General features: G+C 37.2%; 1 protein-coding gene across 1 annotated transcript in view; it reads left to right on the top strand.

Annotated features, from left to right (window-relative positions):
* The window catches only part of NUDCD1 (NudC domain containing 1), a 69,141-nt gene extending 47,795 nt beyond the window's left edge, over positions 1-21,346 (top strand). Inside the window, exons 7-10 of the mRNA XM_006830645.1 lie at positions 1,656-1,800; positions 10,359-10,484; positions 18,045-18,204; positions 20,721-21,346. Of these exons, the coding sequence (XP_006830708.1) occupies positions 1,656-1,800; positions 10,359-10,484; positions 18,045-18,204; positions 20,721-21,013 (724 nt within the window). The 3' untranslated portion in view covers positions 21,014-21,346. The remainder of the gene's footprint in view (positions 1-1,655; positions 1,801-10,358; positions 10,485-18,044; positions 18,205-20,720) is intronic.
* The last annotated feature ends 321 nt before the right edge of the window (positions 21,347-21,667 follow it).

Below are 21,667 nucleotides of genomic sequence, written 5' to 3'. Positions count from 1 at the left end.
TTTTAATGAGACCCATCTAGACAAGATGAAAACTAAGCAGTGGGGCCTTTTTCTTCCCCAACACACTAGCAAACTAAACTCCCCCTTGAAACCTTGTAAGCCAGTCACTTTGTGCCTTATCATCCCCTTTTTAGGTAGCCAATGTCTAAGTTGCCCATCCCTATCTACCCTGTGTATAGAGTGGATAGCATTGATACTTGATGTGAAGACTCCTTCCCTCTCTGTTGGTATTTAGAGTTACTACCGCCATGAGTATAGGCCAGGTTCATCATATTATAGCAATTTACCCTCATTTCCTTTATCAAAAATTGTTTTGTTCTTTTTTTATTTATTTATCTTCCTCTAGTCGAGTTCTGATTATCAAGCCATCGAGGCTAAGTCAAATGGGTACTATCTGCACCTTTGGGTGTTCTTGTGCGCCTCCTCTCACTTCGTATGAGCTGGATGCCTCATTCTCAGCTCTAGCCCTCCATGGCTATGTCCTTGTCCATGGGCTCAGGTGTCCCCAGGTCTTACCACACTTTGGACCAACCTCTTCTCTCTCTCATCTCCAGATCAATGGGAGTTTGTGGAACGTGGTTGAACTCAGCCCATTTCTTCATTACTGCCTTTCCCCGTCTTCCACTCACCAGTAGATCAACATGGGCACCAGAAAGCTTACATAGCTGTTTGTGTGTTCCCTTTGAGTTTCCATCTTAGTGGGGGGTTTGTCCTGAAGAAACTCAATTGCTTGCCTTGATGGCTTCCCGGTGAACAACTTGCTTGTTCTTGCAGTATCCAGTCATACTGACATTTTTGTTTTGTTTTTTTCCTGATGATCTTTCTTTGAAGCTGTATCTTCTGTTGCTTTAGCGGTTCCAGGCTGGTCTGCTTGTCCTTTCTAGTGGGAATGTCCCACCTCAGAAGATTCTGGATGGGGCTCAGGATGCATTAGTCCTTGATGTCAGTTCTTTGACAGGCTCTTTTTAGTGCCTTTGGAATTTGTGTTTAGCAGCTTAATTATACAGCTTTCGATTTTAAATAATTTATTAGCGACCAACCACATTTAATATCTTTTTTTTGTTCTTTAAAATGTGTCTTTTAAAACATAATATTTGTATTGCTTTAACCTATTTAATTTTTTATACTAATGTTCAAATATTATGACTACTAGTTTGTGAAAATGAAGTTAATTGTTGCCTCTCTACACAAGGTACTTTAGCTACAGATCCATTGCAATTAACTTTACATGACCCCTTTCCTTGCCCCACTCCCCTAAAATGTCTCATAGATCTATGCTTCTGGTATTTCCATATCACTTTAGTTCACATGTGGATCACGCAGTTAACTTTCCTGGGCGGTTTCGCTTCCTTCCATCATTATCCTCTTTAAATCATCTTTTGCATTCATATCGAAAGGTTTTTCAGAAACTGTATTTATAATGATCTTTTGAGGGATTTCTAGAGGTACTTATTGTTTATTTATTAACTATACATTATTTAACCCTAGATTAAAGACTTTCAAAGGTTTTCATGTGAAGCTGAAATAAGATTTTTAGTAAAACATCCTTTACATAACAGAGGGGTTTGCTATGGAAGATGTTTTTAATACCTTACCAAATGTATAATTTGCATAGTTGCTTAATGTAACATCACTCTTTCCATTTAAACTTCTAGCTTGGATATTTCTTTGATGAAGAAGAGTGAAGGCCTGACATGGCCAGAGCTGATAGTTGGAGATAAACAAGGGGAATTCATAAGGGACTCAGCCCACTGTGCTGCAATAGCTGAACGTTTGATGCATTTGACCTCTGAAGAACTGGTAAGCATTTAAAGTAGTAGTGTGACTTTCCAAGGGTCCTGAAGTATGTTAAGTGAAGATGATGCCATGGTTTCAAACTATTTTTCTTTCCCTATTTAAAGGACATAGGTCAGATGCTACTGACCTGATGTTTGAATATACTTAAAGTTGTAATATTAGTTCCTTATACTTTATGAATACATACATAAATGTGTAGATTTGTGTAGGGATATGTGTGTGTGTTTGTGTTTGAAGGGGCTTCAAAAGAGTTTATGGAAAAATTCCGTTATCTTTTCATTTTTCTAGGAACCCTATGCCTGTATCGCTTTCATATATATCCCCTGCTAGAACTAAACTGACCAGTGTTGGCAGGGGCAAAGTTATTTTTTAAATAAAAGTTATCTGCAGTCTGTATTACTAATAATCTACTTGTTGTTGTTAATTGCTGTCAAGTCAGTTCCAACTCATTGCGACCTTCCATAAGGACTTCTGAGGAATAGCTGGTTAGTTTGAGCTGTGGTTTAAACCGACCTTGTAGTCTAGTGCTTAACCTACAATACCACACCAGGACTCTTTATCATGATTTAAAATAATCTATTTGTCATGACTTAAGATTCTCTCTGTAATCTTAGAACATTATAAAGTATATGCATATTGTATGTTGTTATTTACTTGCCGTCGAGTCGGTTCCGACCCATAGCAACCCTGTATAGGGTTTCTGAGGAGTAGCTGGTGAACTTGAACCACTGACCTTGCAGTTCAAACGACTTTGCATTCCAGCTCATTAACCCACAGTGCCACACCAGGACTCCGTGCAGTATTGTATAGAGTACGGTTGGTTTTCATTGAAAATGAAATTCATTGTGACTATTGCAGTGATCGCACACTATTTATTCACTGATGACTTAAAATGTTATGTTTGAACAAATAAACCAATACAGTAGTTTTGATTATATATTAATTTACCTGGAATTATATTAGCATATGTACAGTATCAGAGTACTGGTGTGGCGCTGTGGGTTTGTGCGCCAGACTGCAAAGCCATTTGAACTGCTGGGTTGGCAGTTCAAGCTCACCAGCTACTCCTTGGAAACTCTATACAGGGTCGCTATGGGTTAGAACCGACTCAATGGCACTTCACAACAACGACAATGTACAGTATCTGTTTTATTGCCTTTTTGAATGATAGTAACATGGAAGATTATAGGAAGAATTAATATACTATTGGGTTGCTGTTGCTGTTGTTAAGTGTCCAACCAGTCAGTTCCAACTCATAGCGACCCTGTATAGAGTTTTCCTAGGAACAGCTGGTAGCTTTGAACTCTTGACCTTCTGTTAGCCAGTCCAGTGCTTATCCTACAGTGCCACACCAGGACTCCATCTTATCAGTTTAATTGTATCATAAGAGTGAAAGAAAAACCATTCAAACATTGGAAAGAAATGTCTATCAAAAGAAAACATGGCCAAAATTGAGAAGTCAAGTTTCATGTTTTCCGTAACAATTGGAAGTTTCAGCAAGAACAGAAATTCATGTGTAATGCTGTAAAACTTTAATTTCATAGTCACAGCAAGCCATGCAGACTGTATTGTCCTTGAGTATTCATTCAGCTAATTGTAATAGGCTTTGGGGATATAATAATAAGGTATTAGTGTGGACTTGTTTTGTGGTTATAGATAATTGCTGCTAATTAAAAACTTGATGGTTTCTACTGAATATTGCTGCTTTTGAAAAAATTATAAATACATAAACACCAGTGTGTTTGTTATATTTTGAAAAGACAAAAAGAATCAGGTCATCTCAACATAAAGACAGTTTTATTTTTCTGAAACATTTACAAATCAAAACTATTCAGCTCTATATATTAAAAAATATATAAGCATCCCTCTGAATACTGTACATATCAAGAAATATAATATTATGAACACCTCAGAAGGCTCTGATTTCTCCTTCTAGTTTTCTTCCTACTCCAAAAATATTCTTTCATCATCATAGATTAGTGTTGTGTTTAAAATATTTATATCAGTAGTACCGTCCTAAGGAGTCTTGGTGTGGTGCTGTCGAGTAAGCGCTTGACCACAAGGTTGGTTTAAAACAAAAGATTGATATTTCAAACTCACTAGCCACTCCTTGGAAACCCTATACAGGGTCATGATGAGTTGGAACTGACTTGATTGCACTTAACAATAACAATGTTATTCTAATACTAAAGATGGAGAAATTGAAGATTTTTATCAACTTCTGCAGTCTCAAATTGATGAAATAGTCCATCAAGATGCATTAATAATTGAAATGTGAAAGTTGGAAACAAAGAAGCATCGGTAGTTGGAAAGCAAGGCCTTGGTGATAGAAACAATGCCAAAGATCAAATGATAAAATTTCCCAAGAAGGTCAACTTATTCATTGGAAATTCCTTTTTTTCCACAACATAAATGGTGACGATATACAGGGACCTTGTGAGACAGAATGCACAGGAATCAAATAATCAAATAATTGTTGTCTGTGGAAAGAGATGAGGGAGAAATTCAATATTACCAGTCAGAATGGGCCAGTAACAGAATATGGAAGATTCCATTAATTGTTCACATGCAAGTTCAAGATGACACTGAAGAAAATTATAGCAAGTCTATGACAACACGTAACAGCAACAATAACATGAGCCAAAGTAGAACCTTAGGTATAGTCCATCTGACTTTACAGATTATCTTAACAATAGATTACATACACTGAGCATTAATGACTGAAGATTGAATGAGTTCTGAGATGGTATATGTGAAAAAAGCAGTAAGTTGTTAAAAACACAGGAAAGAAAGAAAAGAAAACACCAAAATGAATATCAGAGGAGTCTCTGAAGCTTGCTTTTGAATATAGAATAGCTAAAGCGAAAGGAAGACATGATGAATTAAAAAATCTGAACAGAAGATTTCAAAGGGTAACTTGAGAAGACAAATTAAAGTATTATAATAAAATATGTAAAAACTTGGAGTTAGAAAACCAAAAGAGGACAAAAAAACATGCCCAGCACTTCTCAATTTGAAATAATTGAAGAAAAAATTCAAGTCTCGAGTTTCAATGTTGAAGAATTCTACTGGCAAAATATTGCACGACTTAAGCATCAAAAGAAGATAGAAGGAATACATAGAGTCACAGTATCAAAAAGAATTGGTTGAAATTTAACCATTTTAGGAGATAGCATATCATCAAGAACAGACAGTATTGAAGGAAGAAGTACAAGTAGCACTGACCACATTGGTAAAAATCAAGGCTGCAGGCATTGGCAGAATACCAATTGAGATGTTTCAATGAATGGATGCAGCAGTGGCTTGCCCACTCATCTATGTCAAGGCATTTGGAAATCAGCTACCTGGTCAACCAACTGAAAGAGATCCTTATTTATGCCTATTGTAAAGAAAGGTGGCTCAACAGACTATGGAAATGCCAAATAATAGTATTAATATAATACACAAGTAAAATTTTATTGATGATTATTCAGAAAGCAGTTGCAGCTGTAAATTGAAAGGGAACTACCAGAAATTGAAGCCAGATTCAGAAGAGGGCAGGGAATGACTCTATCATAGCTGATGTCAGACAGATGTTGACTGAAAGCAGAAAATACCAGAAAGATGTTTACTTGTGTTGTATTGGCTCTGTAAAGGCATTCGACTATGTGTATCATAACAAATTATGAACAACACTGTGAAGAATGAGGATTCCTGAACACAGTTGTATGTGTGCAGAACCTGTACATAGGCCAAAAGAGATAGTAGTTTGAACAGAACAAGGGGATATGGAAGGGTTTAAAATTAAGAAAGGTGTGTATCAGGGCTGTATGGTAAACAAAAAATTGGAAAAACTGAACTATGTGAAGAAAAGCCTGGTTTGGAGAGTGATCAAGAACCTGTAAAATGCAGGTAACACAACCTTGCTTGCTGAATGTGAAGAGAACTTAAAAGCATTTATTGATGAAGATCAAAGATCAGTATAGATTACACCACAACATATAGAAAGAGAAAGTCCTCACAACATAACCAATATATGATATAATTATAATTAGAGAAAAGATTGGAATTGTCAAAGATTTCGTTTTACTTGGATCCATAATCAATGCCTGTGAATTGCTCAAAAGTTCAGAAATCAAATGATGCAAAAGGCCTTTTTAGAATATTGAAATCAAATGCTGCAAAAGGCCTTTTTAGAATATTGAAAAGCAAAGGTGTCACTTTGAGAATTAAGGTGTGATTGAGCTGAGCCATGGTATTTTCAGTTGCCTGTATGCATGAAGGAATCCTGGTGTGGCGCTGTGAGTTAATGCGCCAGACTGCAAATCCATTTGAACTGCAAGGTCAGTGGTTCAAGCTCACCAGTTGCTCCTTGGAAACCCTATACAGGGTTGCTATGGGTTGGAATTGACTCAACGGCACTTGACAACAACAATATGCAAGAAAATCTGGGCAATGAATTAAGGAAGACTGAAGAAGAATTGATGAATTTGAATGATGGTTGGTGTAGAATACTGACTATACCATGGACTTGAAGAACAAACAAGTCTATCCTGGGGAAAGTATAGTCAGAGTCTGCTTAGAAGCAAAATAGATAACAAGACTTCGTCTCTTATACTTTGGGGATGTTATCAGGAGAGACAGACCAGTCCCTGGAAAAGGATATAATGCTTGGTAGAGGAATATAATGCAAAAGAAGACCATCAAAAAATGGATTGACGTAGGTGGCTATAGTTTTGCGGCTCAAACACAGCAGTGATTGTGAGGATGGTGTAGGATCTGAAGTAGTGTTTTGTTCTGGTAGTTGGAGCTGACTTGATGACAGCTAACAACAAGACTATCATACTATGTACTTGTGGTAGAACTCCTGGTGTAGTGCTGTAGGATCAGCGCAAGACTGCAAACTAAAAAAGTCTGCAGTTCAAACCCACCAGCTGCTCCTGAAAAACCCTATACAGGGTCACTGTGAGTTGGAAACAACTCCATGGCACTGAACAGCAGGCTGCTTTGGTGGCTCTCAAGGAACCAGGCTTCCTGGATTGTTTGTGTAAATACAATTTGTTTTATTTCGTCCCTCAGAGTGACTCGGTGCTTGGCAATGTGATCAGCTCTGGCTGATTGGACATTGGCAAGCATCATAGAAGTAGAGTCTTGATAAACATTTGTTTATCTTGACTGTTCTTTCATGGTATACCATCATGCTTTGAAGAAGCCCAAGTAGCCACTTGGAGGGATCCATATGGATGCAAAAATGAGACCCTCCTCGCCAACAGCCCTGAGTTCTGAACTGAAGGTCTGACTGCACCAATTGTAGCCCTTTAAGTAAAACCATTTGAACCTATCAGCTGATCCTGTGCTCCATTTGATGCTACACGAAGCAGAGAAATTGCCTGGTCAAACCTCAGAATTACAGGAAAAAGTAAATTGTCATTGTTTTAACCTATTACATTTTGAGTGGCTTTATACAGCAAAGGATAACTAAAATAGAAATTGGTATCAAGAGTAGGGTATTTGTTTATGCTGTAACAGAAAAAGTGTGCTTTTGACTATTGGGACTGGGCATAGGCAGCAGCTAAATGTTTATGTTGCTTTCTTATTGCTTCTTACACAACACAGTTTAAATGAACACAAACTCATGGCACTATTAAAGAATAGACTATCTAACTAGCAATCAAGGCATATAATTTTACCCTATTTTTAAAGGATTGCCAACTAGATTAAAGTAGATTATACTCTTTTTTTTAAGTTTTTACTGTGAAATATGTGGGTTTATTTGGAGAACATCAGTTTTACATTCATCCTGTTGTATTTGGTTTCATTGCAACTATTACAATCCCCTCCATGCATCATCAACACCAAAGGGTACACCCCACAGGCTTGCTCCCCGGCCATCAGCTCACAGCCCTTCTCCCTCCCTGAGTCCAGTGTCCCCAGCCACTTCATCTGTCCATGTCATCGTGTCTGCCTCCATTTCTCGCATCACTGCTTCTCTGGGTAGGGTCCTGCACCAGGCTGTTCTCACTTGATGGTCCCAGGGATCTCCACTCCTGGACTGCAAAATCAATCACTCCCCTCCTTTTGTTACAAAACTTTTACATTTCCCATCCTCACAGTCAGTCCTGATAGCAGTTGTTCACTATTGCACCACAAGACTCTCGTCCCTATCTCCTTTCATTAACCCCATCTCAACAGATTGGAAACCATTCAGTGGAGATTCTATCTTCCTCCGCCCCATCTGGAGCTAGGCTCCATCTTGAAAGCTTGTAAGCCAGTCACTTTTTGCCGTTGTAGCCCTCCCATTTTGGGTAGCCAATGTCTAAGTTGCCCCTCCCTGTCAACTCTGTGTACCACGGGGGTGCGAGTGATCCTTGCTGTAAAGATTTGTTCCCTGTTTTGAGCTACTACAGCCATAAGTATAGGTAAAGTTCATCAAATTGTAAGCAGGTTATTGGTTTTTTTTCTCTCTATGTCTTCTAGTGGCGTTGTGATCATCCAGCCATTGAAGCCAGGTCAAGTGGGTACTATCTGCAAGTATGGGTGTTCTTGTGCATCTACCCCCTACTTCATATCAGCTGGACGTTTCATTCTGTGGCTATGTCACTGACTCTGGGCCCAGGAATCCCTGAGTCTTACCATATTGCTGGCCAACCAGGTCTCCTCCCAGATTCACAGGAATCTGTTGAATGTGGTAGGACTTAGCTCCCAACTTCTTTGCTGTTTTTCCCCCTCTTCTCCTTATCGGTGATCAGCGTGGCCACCAGCCAGACCACATGCCTGCTCTTGCATTACCCTTGAGTCTTAGTCTTGGAAGGGGGTTTGCTCTGAGGGGACCTGACCTCTTGCCTTGATGGCTCCTGGGCGGACAGCTTGCTTGTTATTGTAGTAGTCAATTAGACTATCGTTTTTATTTTTCCTGCCGGTCTTTCTTTCAAGAAGTATCTTCTGTTCTTCTAGCAGCTCCAGGCTGGTCTGCTTGTCCTTTCAAGTGGAAATTCCCACCTTCAGAAGATTCTGGATGGGGATCAAGATTCCACCTATGGTCTTATGCAATGCAAAGGCTTCACAGGAAGCCTCCTTCACTGGGCAACTTCTAGCCCCCTTTAAGGTATTCTAATCAGTTACAGGCTGAAGACGAACTTACAAGCTTTCTATTGTGATGTTTCTGGCTATTCCTTTCTCTCCCCTCTCTCGCCCTCAAGTGTCTATTTTACAACGGTAGGCAAGGGAAACCAAGATTCAAAAGACAGCCAAGCATCTTAACATTATTCCCCTCTTTTACCCATTCAAACTATGCCTCAATCCTTGGATCCCAGAGCCCTGTTGTTCCAAGGTTGTCCATAAATCATTATTTACCTCTGTCCCACTTAACCCATGCAAACCTGCCTAACTATTCTCCCATCCACCTTGTTCTTCCATTCCCATCCTCCTTCTTGTGTATTGTCCTCCTCCACCCCAGCACCCAAGCTATCTTGTGTCCCCTACCCTGTGCTCTGTAATCCCCTCCCTCTTTCCCTCCCCTCCCCTAAATCCCATACATCCCGGTGATCAATATATATATATATATATATATATATATATATATATTCCTCCCTTCCTTTTAGTGTGGGCTGTTTTACTTAATCATTTACAGTAATGGTCCTATGCAGTATTTCTCCTTTAGTGACTAACTAATTTCACTCAGCGTAATGTCCTCAAGGTTCATCCATCCATGTTATGTGATGGCTTGCCGCTTCATTGTTGTTCTTCAAGGTAGTGTCATATTCCATTGTGTGTATGTACTGCAGTTTGTTTATCCATTCTTCAACTTATGGCACTTAGGCTGTCTCCATCTTATAGTGACTTATGCACAGCACGAAACACTGCCTGATCCTGGGCCAACCTCACTATCTACCTTTAAATAATACATCATTTCTATTATGATTTTAAAACCGTTTTTGCTTGAGATTCTTTGGACTTTTAGGGTGTATAGAATTAAAGTTTTCATCAAATTTGACATTTTTTCAGCCAGTATCTCTTGAAAATTTTTTCTGTTCTCTCCCAATTATCCACATGTTAGACTACTTAGTATTGTCCTACAAGTAGCTGATGTTTGTTTGGTTTTTGCTTTCAAGTTTTAGAGACTAAGTTTGGTTAGTCTCTATTGCATTGTTTAGTTAGCTGCCAATACGATGTTTTTGTCATTTCAGATATTTTATTTCATATTTAGAAATTTAGTTTTTTTAATGTATGTTTTCCATCTTGTTATGATTTATTTTGAATCTTTGATCATGTTGTTAAGTGCCATCAAATCGTTTCTGACTCATAGTAACTCTATAGTGTTTCGGAGGAGTGACTGGTACATTTGAACTGCTGATCTTTTGGTAGCAGTCCAGGACTTTGGAACACATTCACAATAGCTATTTTGATGTCCTTTTTTTTTTTTTTAACTAATTCCATTATTCTCTCATTTCTGTTCTGTATTTGATTATGTTTTTATTGGTTATTGGTGTGAAGTTAGTTTTTAATTATTGCTTTAATCTCTTTATTTGTAAATGTTTATAAATACATTTCTTTATCATTATTTATTTACTTTCTGGTTTAAGAATCCAAATCCGGACAAAGAAAAACCTCCCTGTAATGCTCAAGAGTTAGAAGAATGTGATATTTTCTTTGAAGAGAGTTCCAGTTTATGCAGATTTGATGGTAGCACATTAAAAACGACTCATGTGGTAAGTTCTTGGCAATATTATTTCTAAATAATTTTTTTTAATTAATTGAAGTTTCTCATATGAAATAACTAAATAACCAAATAAATGTTTTCCAGTGATGCCTTAGATTGTGGTGTGATAGCTTGTTTTACAATTATTTTACTCTTGCAAGGTCCCTGGGTGGCACAATTAGTACTTGTCTTCTAACCTAAAGGTTAGCCATCTGAACCCACTCAGTGATGCCATGGAAGGCAGGTGTGGCAATCTGCTTCTATAAAGACAATAAAGAAAACTCTGTGGAGCTACTTTATAGCATGTGGGGTCTCCATGAGTTGTAATCAACTCAGCAACAATGAGTTTTGTTTTGTTTAAATGTTTTTGTTTTTGTTTTCTTTTGAATTCAATAAAGTAGCATATTTCCCTTACCCCTCCTCCAGTAAAACAAAAATAAAGTGGTTACGAATCGGGCTGCGAACCGCAAGGTTCAGAAGTTCAAAACTACCAGCTGTTCCTCGGGAGAAAGATGAGGCGTTCTGCTCCCATAAAGATCTACAGCCTCAGCCTCAGAAACCCTGTACAGGGTCGCTATGAGTAGGAACCGACTCCACGGCATGTAACAACAACAACAATATTGAATTGTTACTACTACATATTGATAGTTTTCACTTGGCTTTTTTTTTTTTTTTTAATGTTTTATTGTGAATTATGTGATAGTTTACATGGTAGAACACTTAGCTTTACATTCATCCTATCATATATCCTTTCATTGCCATGGTTACAATCCCCTCCATGCATCATCAACCAAACAAAGGGTATACCCTGCAAGCCTGCCCCTGGTTGTCAGCACACAGCCCCTCTCCCTCTCTGAGTCTAAAGTCCCCAGCTGCTCCATCTCTCCACGTCATCATCTCTGCCTCCATCTCTGGCACCACTGCTTCTCTGGGTAGGGTCCGCAAACCGCTCTTCTCCCTTGATGGTTCCAGGGACCTCCGCTCCTGGCACTTGGCTTGTTTTGTGCAGGTTTCTTTTTGTATACAGTTGTAATCCTACAATTTATACAATTTAAAATCTGCTTTTTTCATTCAAGATTAAGACATAAGCATTTTTTCTTGCTATTCAAATCTCTGTTTTAATGGTTTGATAATACTATGATGTTATTGCTGTGTTTGTGTATGTATGTGAATATGTTTCTGTAACGGCTATTTCAGAGATTACATTATACATTTTTAGCAACTTTTTAAAAATTATTTAATTCATGACGATATTTTTAGAAAATGCCTTTGTTATGTGAAGCCTTGTGTATATTCAGGGTTATTTATCTTATAAAGTGTAAAAGAAGTGAAATTTATGAGTCAGTACAGATGACTCTTGGTTTGATATCTATATTAATTGGCATACATGATATAGGATCTTGTTTTAATATTTTTTTAGCTGTTGACTGTTTCACATATTATTTCATCTTTTGTGAGAGTTTATTCATTTTTATGTCTTAATGTGATTGTTTATTGGCATACATTGCCCTATAAAGATTGCTTTTGCTGTATCAAAGGTTTAGATATGTTGTGTATTTACTCCTCTTTGCTTCAAGGAATCTTTTCATTTAATTTAAATTTTTTTCTGTTTACCCAGTAGCTTTAAAGCAGGGTGTTATTCAGTTTCCATGTGTTTGATTTTTTTCCCCCCTTGATCTTCCTATGGTTGATTTCTAACTTTGCCACCACTCGTCTGTCAGTTTGTCTTGCATGTTGCTGTGATTCTGGAAGCTATACCATGGCTTAGCTTAAGCTGTGGCTCTGGAAGCAGAGCCACCCATAGTGGATAGGTTTTACCTGAGCTTATAGATGAAGACAGACTAAGAAGAAGGAGAGATAGAGTACTTCTTGAATATTTATGAAATATTCTTGAAAACCTATGGACAGCAGTGGAACACTGTCAGCACCAGAATATTGAAACATGATGATGAAGAGCACCAGAATATTGTCAGATGTAGTGCCAGAAGATGAGCCCCTCAGGTAATAAGGTACTCAAAATATGAATGGGTAAGAGCTGCCATCATAAAGTACAATTGGCCTTGATGATGCAAATGGAATAAAGCTGTTGGACTTTCATTTGCTGATGGGCAAACTCAAAATGAAGAGAAACAGCTATAAGCAAACATCCATTAATCATCAAACATGGAATGTATGAATTATGAATATTGGAAAATTGTCAAAAAAAACAAAAACAAAAACGGTAACACATAAAAATTGATGTCCTAGACATTAATGAGCTGAAGTGGACTGATATTGACCATTTTGAATCTGTCAGTCACATGGTTTACTATGCCAGGAATGACAAATTGAAGAGGAATGGCATCACATTCATTATCAAAACGAGTATCTCAAGATCTGTCTTGAGCTACACTGCTGCCTGTGCTAGGATAATATCCATGCACCAACAAGGAAGACCAATTAATACTACTATGGTTTTAATTTACGCAACAACCTCTAGAGCCAATGATGATGAAATTGAAGAATTCTACCAACTTCTTCAGTCTGAAATTGATCAAACATGCAATCAAAATGTACTGATAATTACTGCTAATTAGAATGCAAAGGTTGGAAACAAAGAAGATGGATCACTAGTTGGAAATTATAGTGTTGGTGACAGAAATGATGTTGGCGATTACATGATAGAATTTTGCAAGACCAATGACGACTTCATTGCAAATACCTTTTTAAACAGCATAAAAGATGACTATATATATGGGCCTCACACCAGATGGAATATACAAAAATCAAATTGACTATATCTGTGGAAAGGGATGGTAGAAAAGCTTCCATATCATCAGCCAAAACAAGGCCAGGAGCAGACTGTGGAACAGACGATCAGTTGTTCATATGCAAGTTCAGGGCCAAAGCTGAAGAAAATGAAAACAAATCCATGAGAGCCAAAATATCCAACCTGAATTTAGAGATCATCAGAAGAACAGATTTGATGCATTAGACACTAATGACCAAAGGTCAGAAGAGTTGTGGGATAGCATCAAGAACTTTGAATAAGAAGAAAGCAAAAGGTCATTATGAAGACAAGAAAGAAGGAAAATGAATGTCAGAAGAGACTCTGAAACTTGCCTTCCAGCATAGAGATGCTAAAATAAGTAGAAGAAATGAGGAGGTAAAAGAGCTAAAAAAAAAAACTTTAAAAGGCAGCTTAGGAAGACAAAGTCAAATATAATGAAATGTGCAAAGACCTGGAGTTACAAAACCAAACAGGAAAAACAACGCTCACCGTTTCTCAAGCCAAGGGAACTGAAGAAAAAATTGAAGCCTCGACTTCTGATATTGATGGAGTCTATGGACAAATTATTGAATGATGCAGAAAGCAGTAAAAGAAGATGGAAGAAAAAGAGAAGATGGAAGGAATGTACACAGTCATTGTATGAAAAAGATTTGGCTGGTACACAGTCATTTCAAGAGATAGCGTATGATCAAGAGCCAGTGATACTGATGGAAGAATCCAAGATGCATGGAAGGCATTGACAAAGAACAAGACTCCGGGAATTGATGGAATACAAACTGAAATCATTCAACAAACTGATGCAGCACTGGAGGCCCTCTCTGATCTATGCCAAAAAATTTGGAGGACAACTACTTGGACAACTGATTGGAAGAGATCCATATTTGTGCCCGATCCAAAGATAGGTGACCTAGCGGAATGTGAAAATCATTGGACAATATCATTAATAATCACATACAAGTAAAATTTTGCTTCAGATCATTAAAAAATGTCCACAACCATACATTGACAGAGAATTTCCAGAGGTTTGAGCCAGATTCAGAAAAGCTCAAGGAACGAGGGTTATCATTGCTGACATCAGAAGGATCTTGGCTAAAAACAGAGAGTACCAGAAAGATGTTTACCTGTGCTTTATTCATTGCACAGGGGCTTTCAAATGTGAGGGTGATGAGAAGCTATGGACAACACTGTGGAGTTGAGTATTTCAGAACACTTAATTGTGTTCATGAGGAACCTGTACATAAACCAAGAGACAGTTGTTCGAAAAGAAGGTAAAGAGAGGAAGAAAAATAAATAAAAACAATAAAAGGAAAAATCAGGGTAGGTGCCAGACTCAGAGATATGCAAATTCTGGGGACTTCTGCCAGCCACAGAGCTTACTTGATGGGTGGGCAGGGAATGAGACAGTGATGCTTTGGACCTAGATGGAGTTCTGATTGTCCTGTTGTTGATTAGTGCCGTCGAGTCAGTTCAGACTTATAGCAATCCTGTCTAGGGTTTCTCAGTTAGCAGCTAGTGGGTTTGAATTGTCGACCTTGTAGTTCAAACTGACCTTACAGTCAGCTGCATTATCCTGCAGCACCACACCAGGACTACCTGATAGGTCTAGGTGTTGTTTTTTGTGGGCACTCAGTCTGGAAGTTCAACCTGACCTTTCAGTCCAGTGCTTTATCCTATACCACCAGCTGCTCCTTAGAAACCTTATACAAAGTCTGTATAAGTTGAAACTGACTCAGTGGCACTTGACAACAACAACTGTCTGGAAGTACTTCTTGTAGAGTCCAAAGCAGCTGGGATCAAGATCTTTCCACAGCAGAGGACAGCCAGGTGAGTTCCCGCTAGTCCAGGTCTGGCTCTGCAGTCATCACCTGATGAGATACCTCCCACCTCACTTTACTGTGACTCACAAGTACATGGCTCACTGTGGGGTAAAGCACTGGATCACAAGGTCGGTTTGAACTACAAGGTCGGCAGTTCAAACTCACCAGTTGCTCCTTGGAAAGTCTTTAAGGGTCACTATGAGTCGGAACCGATTTGACGGCATGTAAGATACAACAGCAGCAACACTTAATAGCTTCTTCACTTAAATTCCTTAACCTCTTGAATTTTAGTTTCCTTTTCTTTAAAATTAAATTCATATTTCTTCTGCTCTGATGATGAAAATGAATAGATTACCTCAATACTTTATGCATAGCATAGTAAATACAGAGCAAATCATTCTAGCAATTAATTCTATGTATAGGATATTAATTTGGAATGAAAGTTCCTTATCATTAACTTTTCAACTTGGCCTACCTACATGCACTGTACATTTGAATAGATAAAAACTGTGTTTAATGTTCTCAATTTAATTTGATAATTGTAGTAAGTAAAGTGTTTAAATGTCTTTACTTTGACATTTAATCTTCATAAGTCATTAATTGCCAAAATTTCAAAAAGAAAAGACCATTCACTATTTGTAATTTACATTTCAAGTTTTTCTCTAAAGAATATTTTACCTTAGTTGTACTCTTTGCTGATACTTTAAAAAAAGATAAATATAATTCCTTCTAGAATTGTTGTTAATTGTCATTGCATTAGTTCCGACTCATAACCACCCTGTATAGGGTTTCCAAGGGTGTAAATCTTTACAGAAGCAGAAAGTTTCATCTTTTTTCTTGTGGAGCAGTTTGAGCCACTGACCTTGTGATTTGAAATCCAGTGCTTATCCTACAGAGCCATCGTGCTCCCCAATCATTTATATAATAAATATGACAATACAAGGAATATGATGAGGATTAGAATAGAACAAGGGGGTACTGAATAATGTAAAATCAGGAAGGGCGTATGCCTGGGTTGAATTCTTTCATCATGCATCGTTTTGGAAGCTAGATTGGAGGATGATAACATTAAGAACCTGCTATATGTAGAAGATACAAACTTGCTTTCTGAAAGCGAACAGTACTGAAAATACTTACTGATGAAGATAAAAGATGATAACCTTCATATGGGATGTAACTCAATGTAAAGAAAGCAAAAATCCTCGTAACTGGATCAGTAAATAATATCATGTGAAATGGAGAAAAGATTGAAGTTGTCAAAGACTTCATTTTGCTTGGATCCACAATCAACACTCATGCAAGTGGCCAAGACTGTACAGTGTAAAGAGAAGGAACATCTAAATTGGAGAAAGGAGTTATAATAGGGGACTCTCATTTTAGTTGCTCATTTCCCTTGGTAGCATCTCACTTGAATCTTTACTCACTGCTGTCCATGCAAGTACACTTGGCTTTCTTAGAATGAATAAATTAATTTTTATGTACATAGTATTTCAGTTTGTATTTGTATACCAGGGTTTTGTTTGAGAGTCCTTGGTACAGAAATAAATATATTGGTGTGGATTTACAGGGAAGAGGCATGAAGCAAGTTTGAGTCCCTCAAGCTCATAATAAAGGCCAAATAGCTAGTTGTGACTCTAAAATTGTTTATCAGGGGAAAGAGAAGAACAGCAATAGTTTGTGATGTCTGTGTGGCTTACCTGTTCCCATTCCTCTTAAAGAGATCAAGTAAGGATTTGCTGTTGTTGTTAAGTGCAGTTGAGTTGGTTCCAACTCATAGCAATCCTATATAGGGTTTTTGAGGAGCAGCTAGTAGGTTTGAACTGCTGACCTTTTTGTTCGCAGTCCAGTGCTGATCCTACAGCCCCACACCAGAAGTCCTAAGTAAGGGACTAGTCTACACTCTAGATATTGCTGCCATAGTAGAGACTGGGTTCCTCTGTCCTGGTTTTTTCCATGATCAGGAGCTGTGCTGGCACATCTGTCCCGGTCAGTTGGCATTTTTAGCTCTGATTGTATTTCTAATAAAGAGTATCATTGCAACTTATTTCCATTAAGTGGGTATTACAGATGGAATCCAGCTATGAGTCACAATTTAGTGATTCTATATTAAAGTGAATTTTTTAGCCATCACTATTAACAATAACATTTTAATAACAATTGGCATAAACATTATTGACAGGTATTTAAACAGTTTACCAATGTGACAAATAATTGGTAGACAAATCTAGATTTGAATCTTAGCACTGATTTTTCTAACTGCTCAATCTACAACAAATTTATTCAACTCTCCAAGTTTACTTTTTCATCCATTAAAAAAGATAATAATGTCCTACTGTTGTTAAGATTGATATATATAACATATTTGGCATAGTATTATACTTATAAATTGTAATAGCTGTTACTGTTCTTGATAATTATTAGTACAAGTCAACATTAATAAGCTTTATAAATGTATCCTCTGGTTTGAAACAATCTGTTTATAAAATGGTGCTTTCAGTATTATATTTTAGACTAGAAACTAATATCTGAAAGGCACTGGAGCAGTGCCTTCAAATCACAGCTCTACCATTCATTGCCAGGTGGAAATTGGGCAGCTTCTGTTAATGCTGTAGACAGCAGTTTCCTCATTTGGAAAGTGGACATAGCAACAGCTATGTATTAATCAGATGAGGTTGTTGTTGTTGTTATGTGCCATCGAGTCGGTTCCGACCCATAGCGACCCTGTATAGGGTTTCCGAGGGTGTAAATCTTTACGGGAGTAGAACGCCTCATCTTTCTCCCACGGAGCAGCTGGTAGTTTTCGAACCGCTGACCTTAAGGTTCGCAGCCCGATTCGTAACCACTACGCTACCAGAGCTCCTTAATCAGATGAGGTATAGGTATGTAAAGAGTTTAGAATAGTGTCTGGAACATAGTAATGTGTCAGTTGTTGTTATTAATTTCTTGTTGAATAAGTAACTAATTATTTTTTTATTTATTTTAGGTGAATCTTGGAAGTAATCAGTACCTTTTTTCTGTCGTAGTGGATCCTAAAGAAATGCCCTGTTTCTGTTTACGGCATGATGTTGATGCCCTTCTCTGGCAACCACACGCTAGCAAACAAGATGATATGTGGGAGCACATAGCAACTTTCAATGCTCTAGGTACAAAGCAAGCTGTCTGATGGCATTTTCTATTACTTAACAAATGGCTATCATCTTCTTTTTAAAATTCATTTCTTTTTTTTTTTCTTAAATTTGAGCTGTCCTAATTACATTAGGATTGATTTGTGCTACAGTTTGATACTTGTATTAGAGTCCTGGTGTGGCACTGTGGGATAAAGCACTGGATCACAAGGTTGGTTTGATCCATAAGGTCAGTGGTTCAAACTCACCAGCCACTCTGTCACTATATAAGGTCACTATGAGTCGGAATCGACCCGACAGTACTTAACAACAGCCACTATGGTAGATAAATATTGCACTGTTGGAATACTCACACTCATCTGTGTCTGTGCTTGTAGAAATCAACTCAGAATAGAAATTAAAGTGTTTATATAACTATGTGACTCATTTTATTCACCAATTTCGCTATACAGTGTTAGGTATGGGTAAGGGGCTTGACAATACCCTGAGTGGAACTTGTATTGAGGTTTCTTCAGAGTAATGGCCAAAGCATCCTAGAGATGCTCCAAGGCATTGCACATTAGGGAGCATCTTTCCTAGACTTTAGTGTAGAGAGCTATTATAATGAAGCACTTAGTGAAAAGGGGCAGTAAGCAGAAATTAAATTTATTCTGTAAGATAAAAGGGAACATACCAGAGTTAAAATTAGGGCTTGAAAATATTTTGAACTACCTAATTGTAGACTTATATAATAATTGATTTTATGTTAAAATACACTAGTGTAGTTTGGGAGAAGTTATTTTATATGAATTAGCCACAGCTATTTACATTCCAGAAAGGTTATTTAAACCAGCAGCAGGAAGTAAAATTATGCATTTTAATGACTATATATTCAAAACTTTAACTGAAGGTTATTTTTGTTAATTAGCCCTTAGAGTTGAATAATAAAGGTTGTTAAACTGGTGAATTCAGAATCCAAATGGGTTTTTATGACCAGAGATACAAAGTTTGATTGATGAATTTAACCATATAATTTCTAGCCTCTTGATAGCAATTTCTGATTTTCAGTTTTTTTCCTCTTTCTTTATTAAAAAGAAAGCTGGACGATAAAATTGTTGTATACTCAGACCCTCCATTTATATCCCCCAATTCCTCTTTAGGAGGAATTTACTACACTTTAATTTAAATTCAGTCAGCATTACTTTAGATATGTAATCCCAAAATATTATGAACATTTTAATTTTTTCAAGTATTTCCTAGAATTATTTTTAAACTACTTAAACAGGTATCTATATCCAGTTAACTTGTCCCTCCTCAAGCTTTGCTTAACAGTAAATAACTAGTATCAGTCTGCTTATGCTCTGGTTCCTTTGCATCTTCATTGTTTGGTGAGATCTCAGTATACGTTGGAGTCATGGTGTTGTACTGTAGGATAAGCAATGGACCATAGGGGTCGGCAGTTCAAATCCACCAACCCCTACTTGGAAACCCTATACAGGGTTGCTATGAGTTGGAATCGACTAGACAGCACTTTAACAACAGCACGCTGAAGATACTTTTAAAACAAGTACCTAAATCAAAAGATGAGATTAGAGTAATTTTCAAAGTTAAATTCATTTTCGTGGACTCCTGGTGTAGTGCTGTAGGATCCGCACTGGACTTCAAATCACAGGGTCAGCCATTCAAACCTACCAGCTACTCCTTCGAAATCCTATACAGGGTCGCTAGAGTTGGAACTGACTTGATGACACTTAATAACAATAACAATTAATTTTCATGGAATGTTCTAGTCCAGTTTTTAAAATTAGATGCTTGAGTTTTCTTTTGAGTTTGTAGTAGTCTCAGAGTTGTACTTCTAGGGACTGTACAAGAAAATCCTGTAGTAATGTTGGTGTTGGTGTATGACAATACTGCCTACTCTATAGGGATAGCAGAAGGATGCACTGTGAACATTAGTATCTTCAAAATCCTGTAGTAATGTTGGTGTTGGTGTATGACAATACTGCCTACTCTACAGGGATAGCAGAAGGATGCACTGTGAATATTAGTATCCTCAAAAGGATGAGGCCTGTGTTGTAAACACATTCCTAAAATAACTTGATTAAAAGTATTTACAAACATTTTCCCATTCATTTGATAAGAGAAAGACAGAAAAAAGATTCTGTAATAGCATATCTAGGATTCAGGAGCCTAAATATTGAATTGACATTTAAAGATATTCTGGCATGTCTTTAGCATTTCCCCTTAAATGTTTTAGTGTGTTAATTGTTGGTAGAAATTAAATGGACTGAAACTGTGCTTTTCTTGGGGAGAGCAAAGCCCCCTCTTTTTTTTTTCTTTAAGAATTGAAGTCATATTTTTGCACCAGGTAGGAGAGATTGTTTGTGGCTAATTTAATAGTTCAGAACACAACCGTTGTGTATTTATGGCATTTGTTTGAGTCAGACATTTTAATATGTAATCAAAATTAGGGAATGTTCAATGTTAACTTAGTATTTTTCTCTTTCTGTATGATACACATTTTTATTTTCTCATTGTTTTATGTTTTTTGGCAGGCTATGTCCAAGCATCAAAGAGAGACAAAAAGTTTTTTGCCTGTGCTCCAAATTACTCCTATGCAGCTCTTTGCGAGTGCCTCCGTCGAGTATTCATCTATCGTCAGCCCACTCCCATGACCACTGTACTTTACAACAGAAAGGAAGGCAGGCAAGTAGGGCAGGTTGCTAAGCAGCAAGTGGCAAGCCTAGAAACCAATGATCCTATTTTAGGCTTTCAAGCAACAAACGAGAGATTATTTGTTCTCACCACCAAAAACCTCTTTTTAATAAAGATAAATACAGAGAACTAATTATTCCACCATGTTGACTTCTCTGTACTGAAAATGTATTCAATAGTAGCTAGAGGGTTGGCCATTTACACTGAAATCTTTTTAGTTTCCATGTATTAAATGAAAATGTCTTGTATAATTTTTTTTTTTATTTTTTAAAGGACATTGGAAATCTATTCAAAAGATTATGAATCTGTAAAAGCTGTAGTACACTGTGGAATGAAGATAAAATTGGCTTCTGTAAAAATGTAAAGATAATATTAGCAACTATAATTATTTTTTAGAAAACTAAAAATTCATCTTTTATATGAAACATATGTAAGTCATTATTTGAAAAATAAAAATATTTATTGTATACTCTTCATTGATATAGTACTACATAAAGTGTATAGGATTACAGTTAAAATGAAGACTAATTAAAAGATAAGACCATTCCAAGGCAAGAAAAAAGCTACTGTGCCAATTAACCATTATAACTTTGTTTCCTTTAGTTGGCTTATGAAGTGATTACTCTGGGTATGGTTAGTCACCTTACTGTTAACATGTTTTTAAAGTCTTACAAATACTTACTTAAATGAATTGAATAGTGAAATAAAGGGGAGAATAGAAGTTCAACAGTTCTAATAGTCATAAAGTTTGCTCAGAGGTCTTAATTGATTTTCAGATTAATAATGG

The sequence above is a fragment of the Chrysochloris asiatica genome, unplaced genomic scaffold (genome assembly GCF_000296735.1).
Source record: "Chrysochloris asiatica unplaced genomic scaffold, ChrAsi1.0 scaffold00001, whole genome shotgun sequence".
Taxonomy (NCBI): domain Eukaryota; kingdom Metazoa; phylum Chordata; class Mammalia; order Afrosoricida; family Chrysochloridae; genus Chrysochloris; species Chrysochloris asiatica.
Note: the sequence above shows the minus strand (reverse complement) of the source record. Positions and strands in the feature narration are given on the sequence as shown.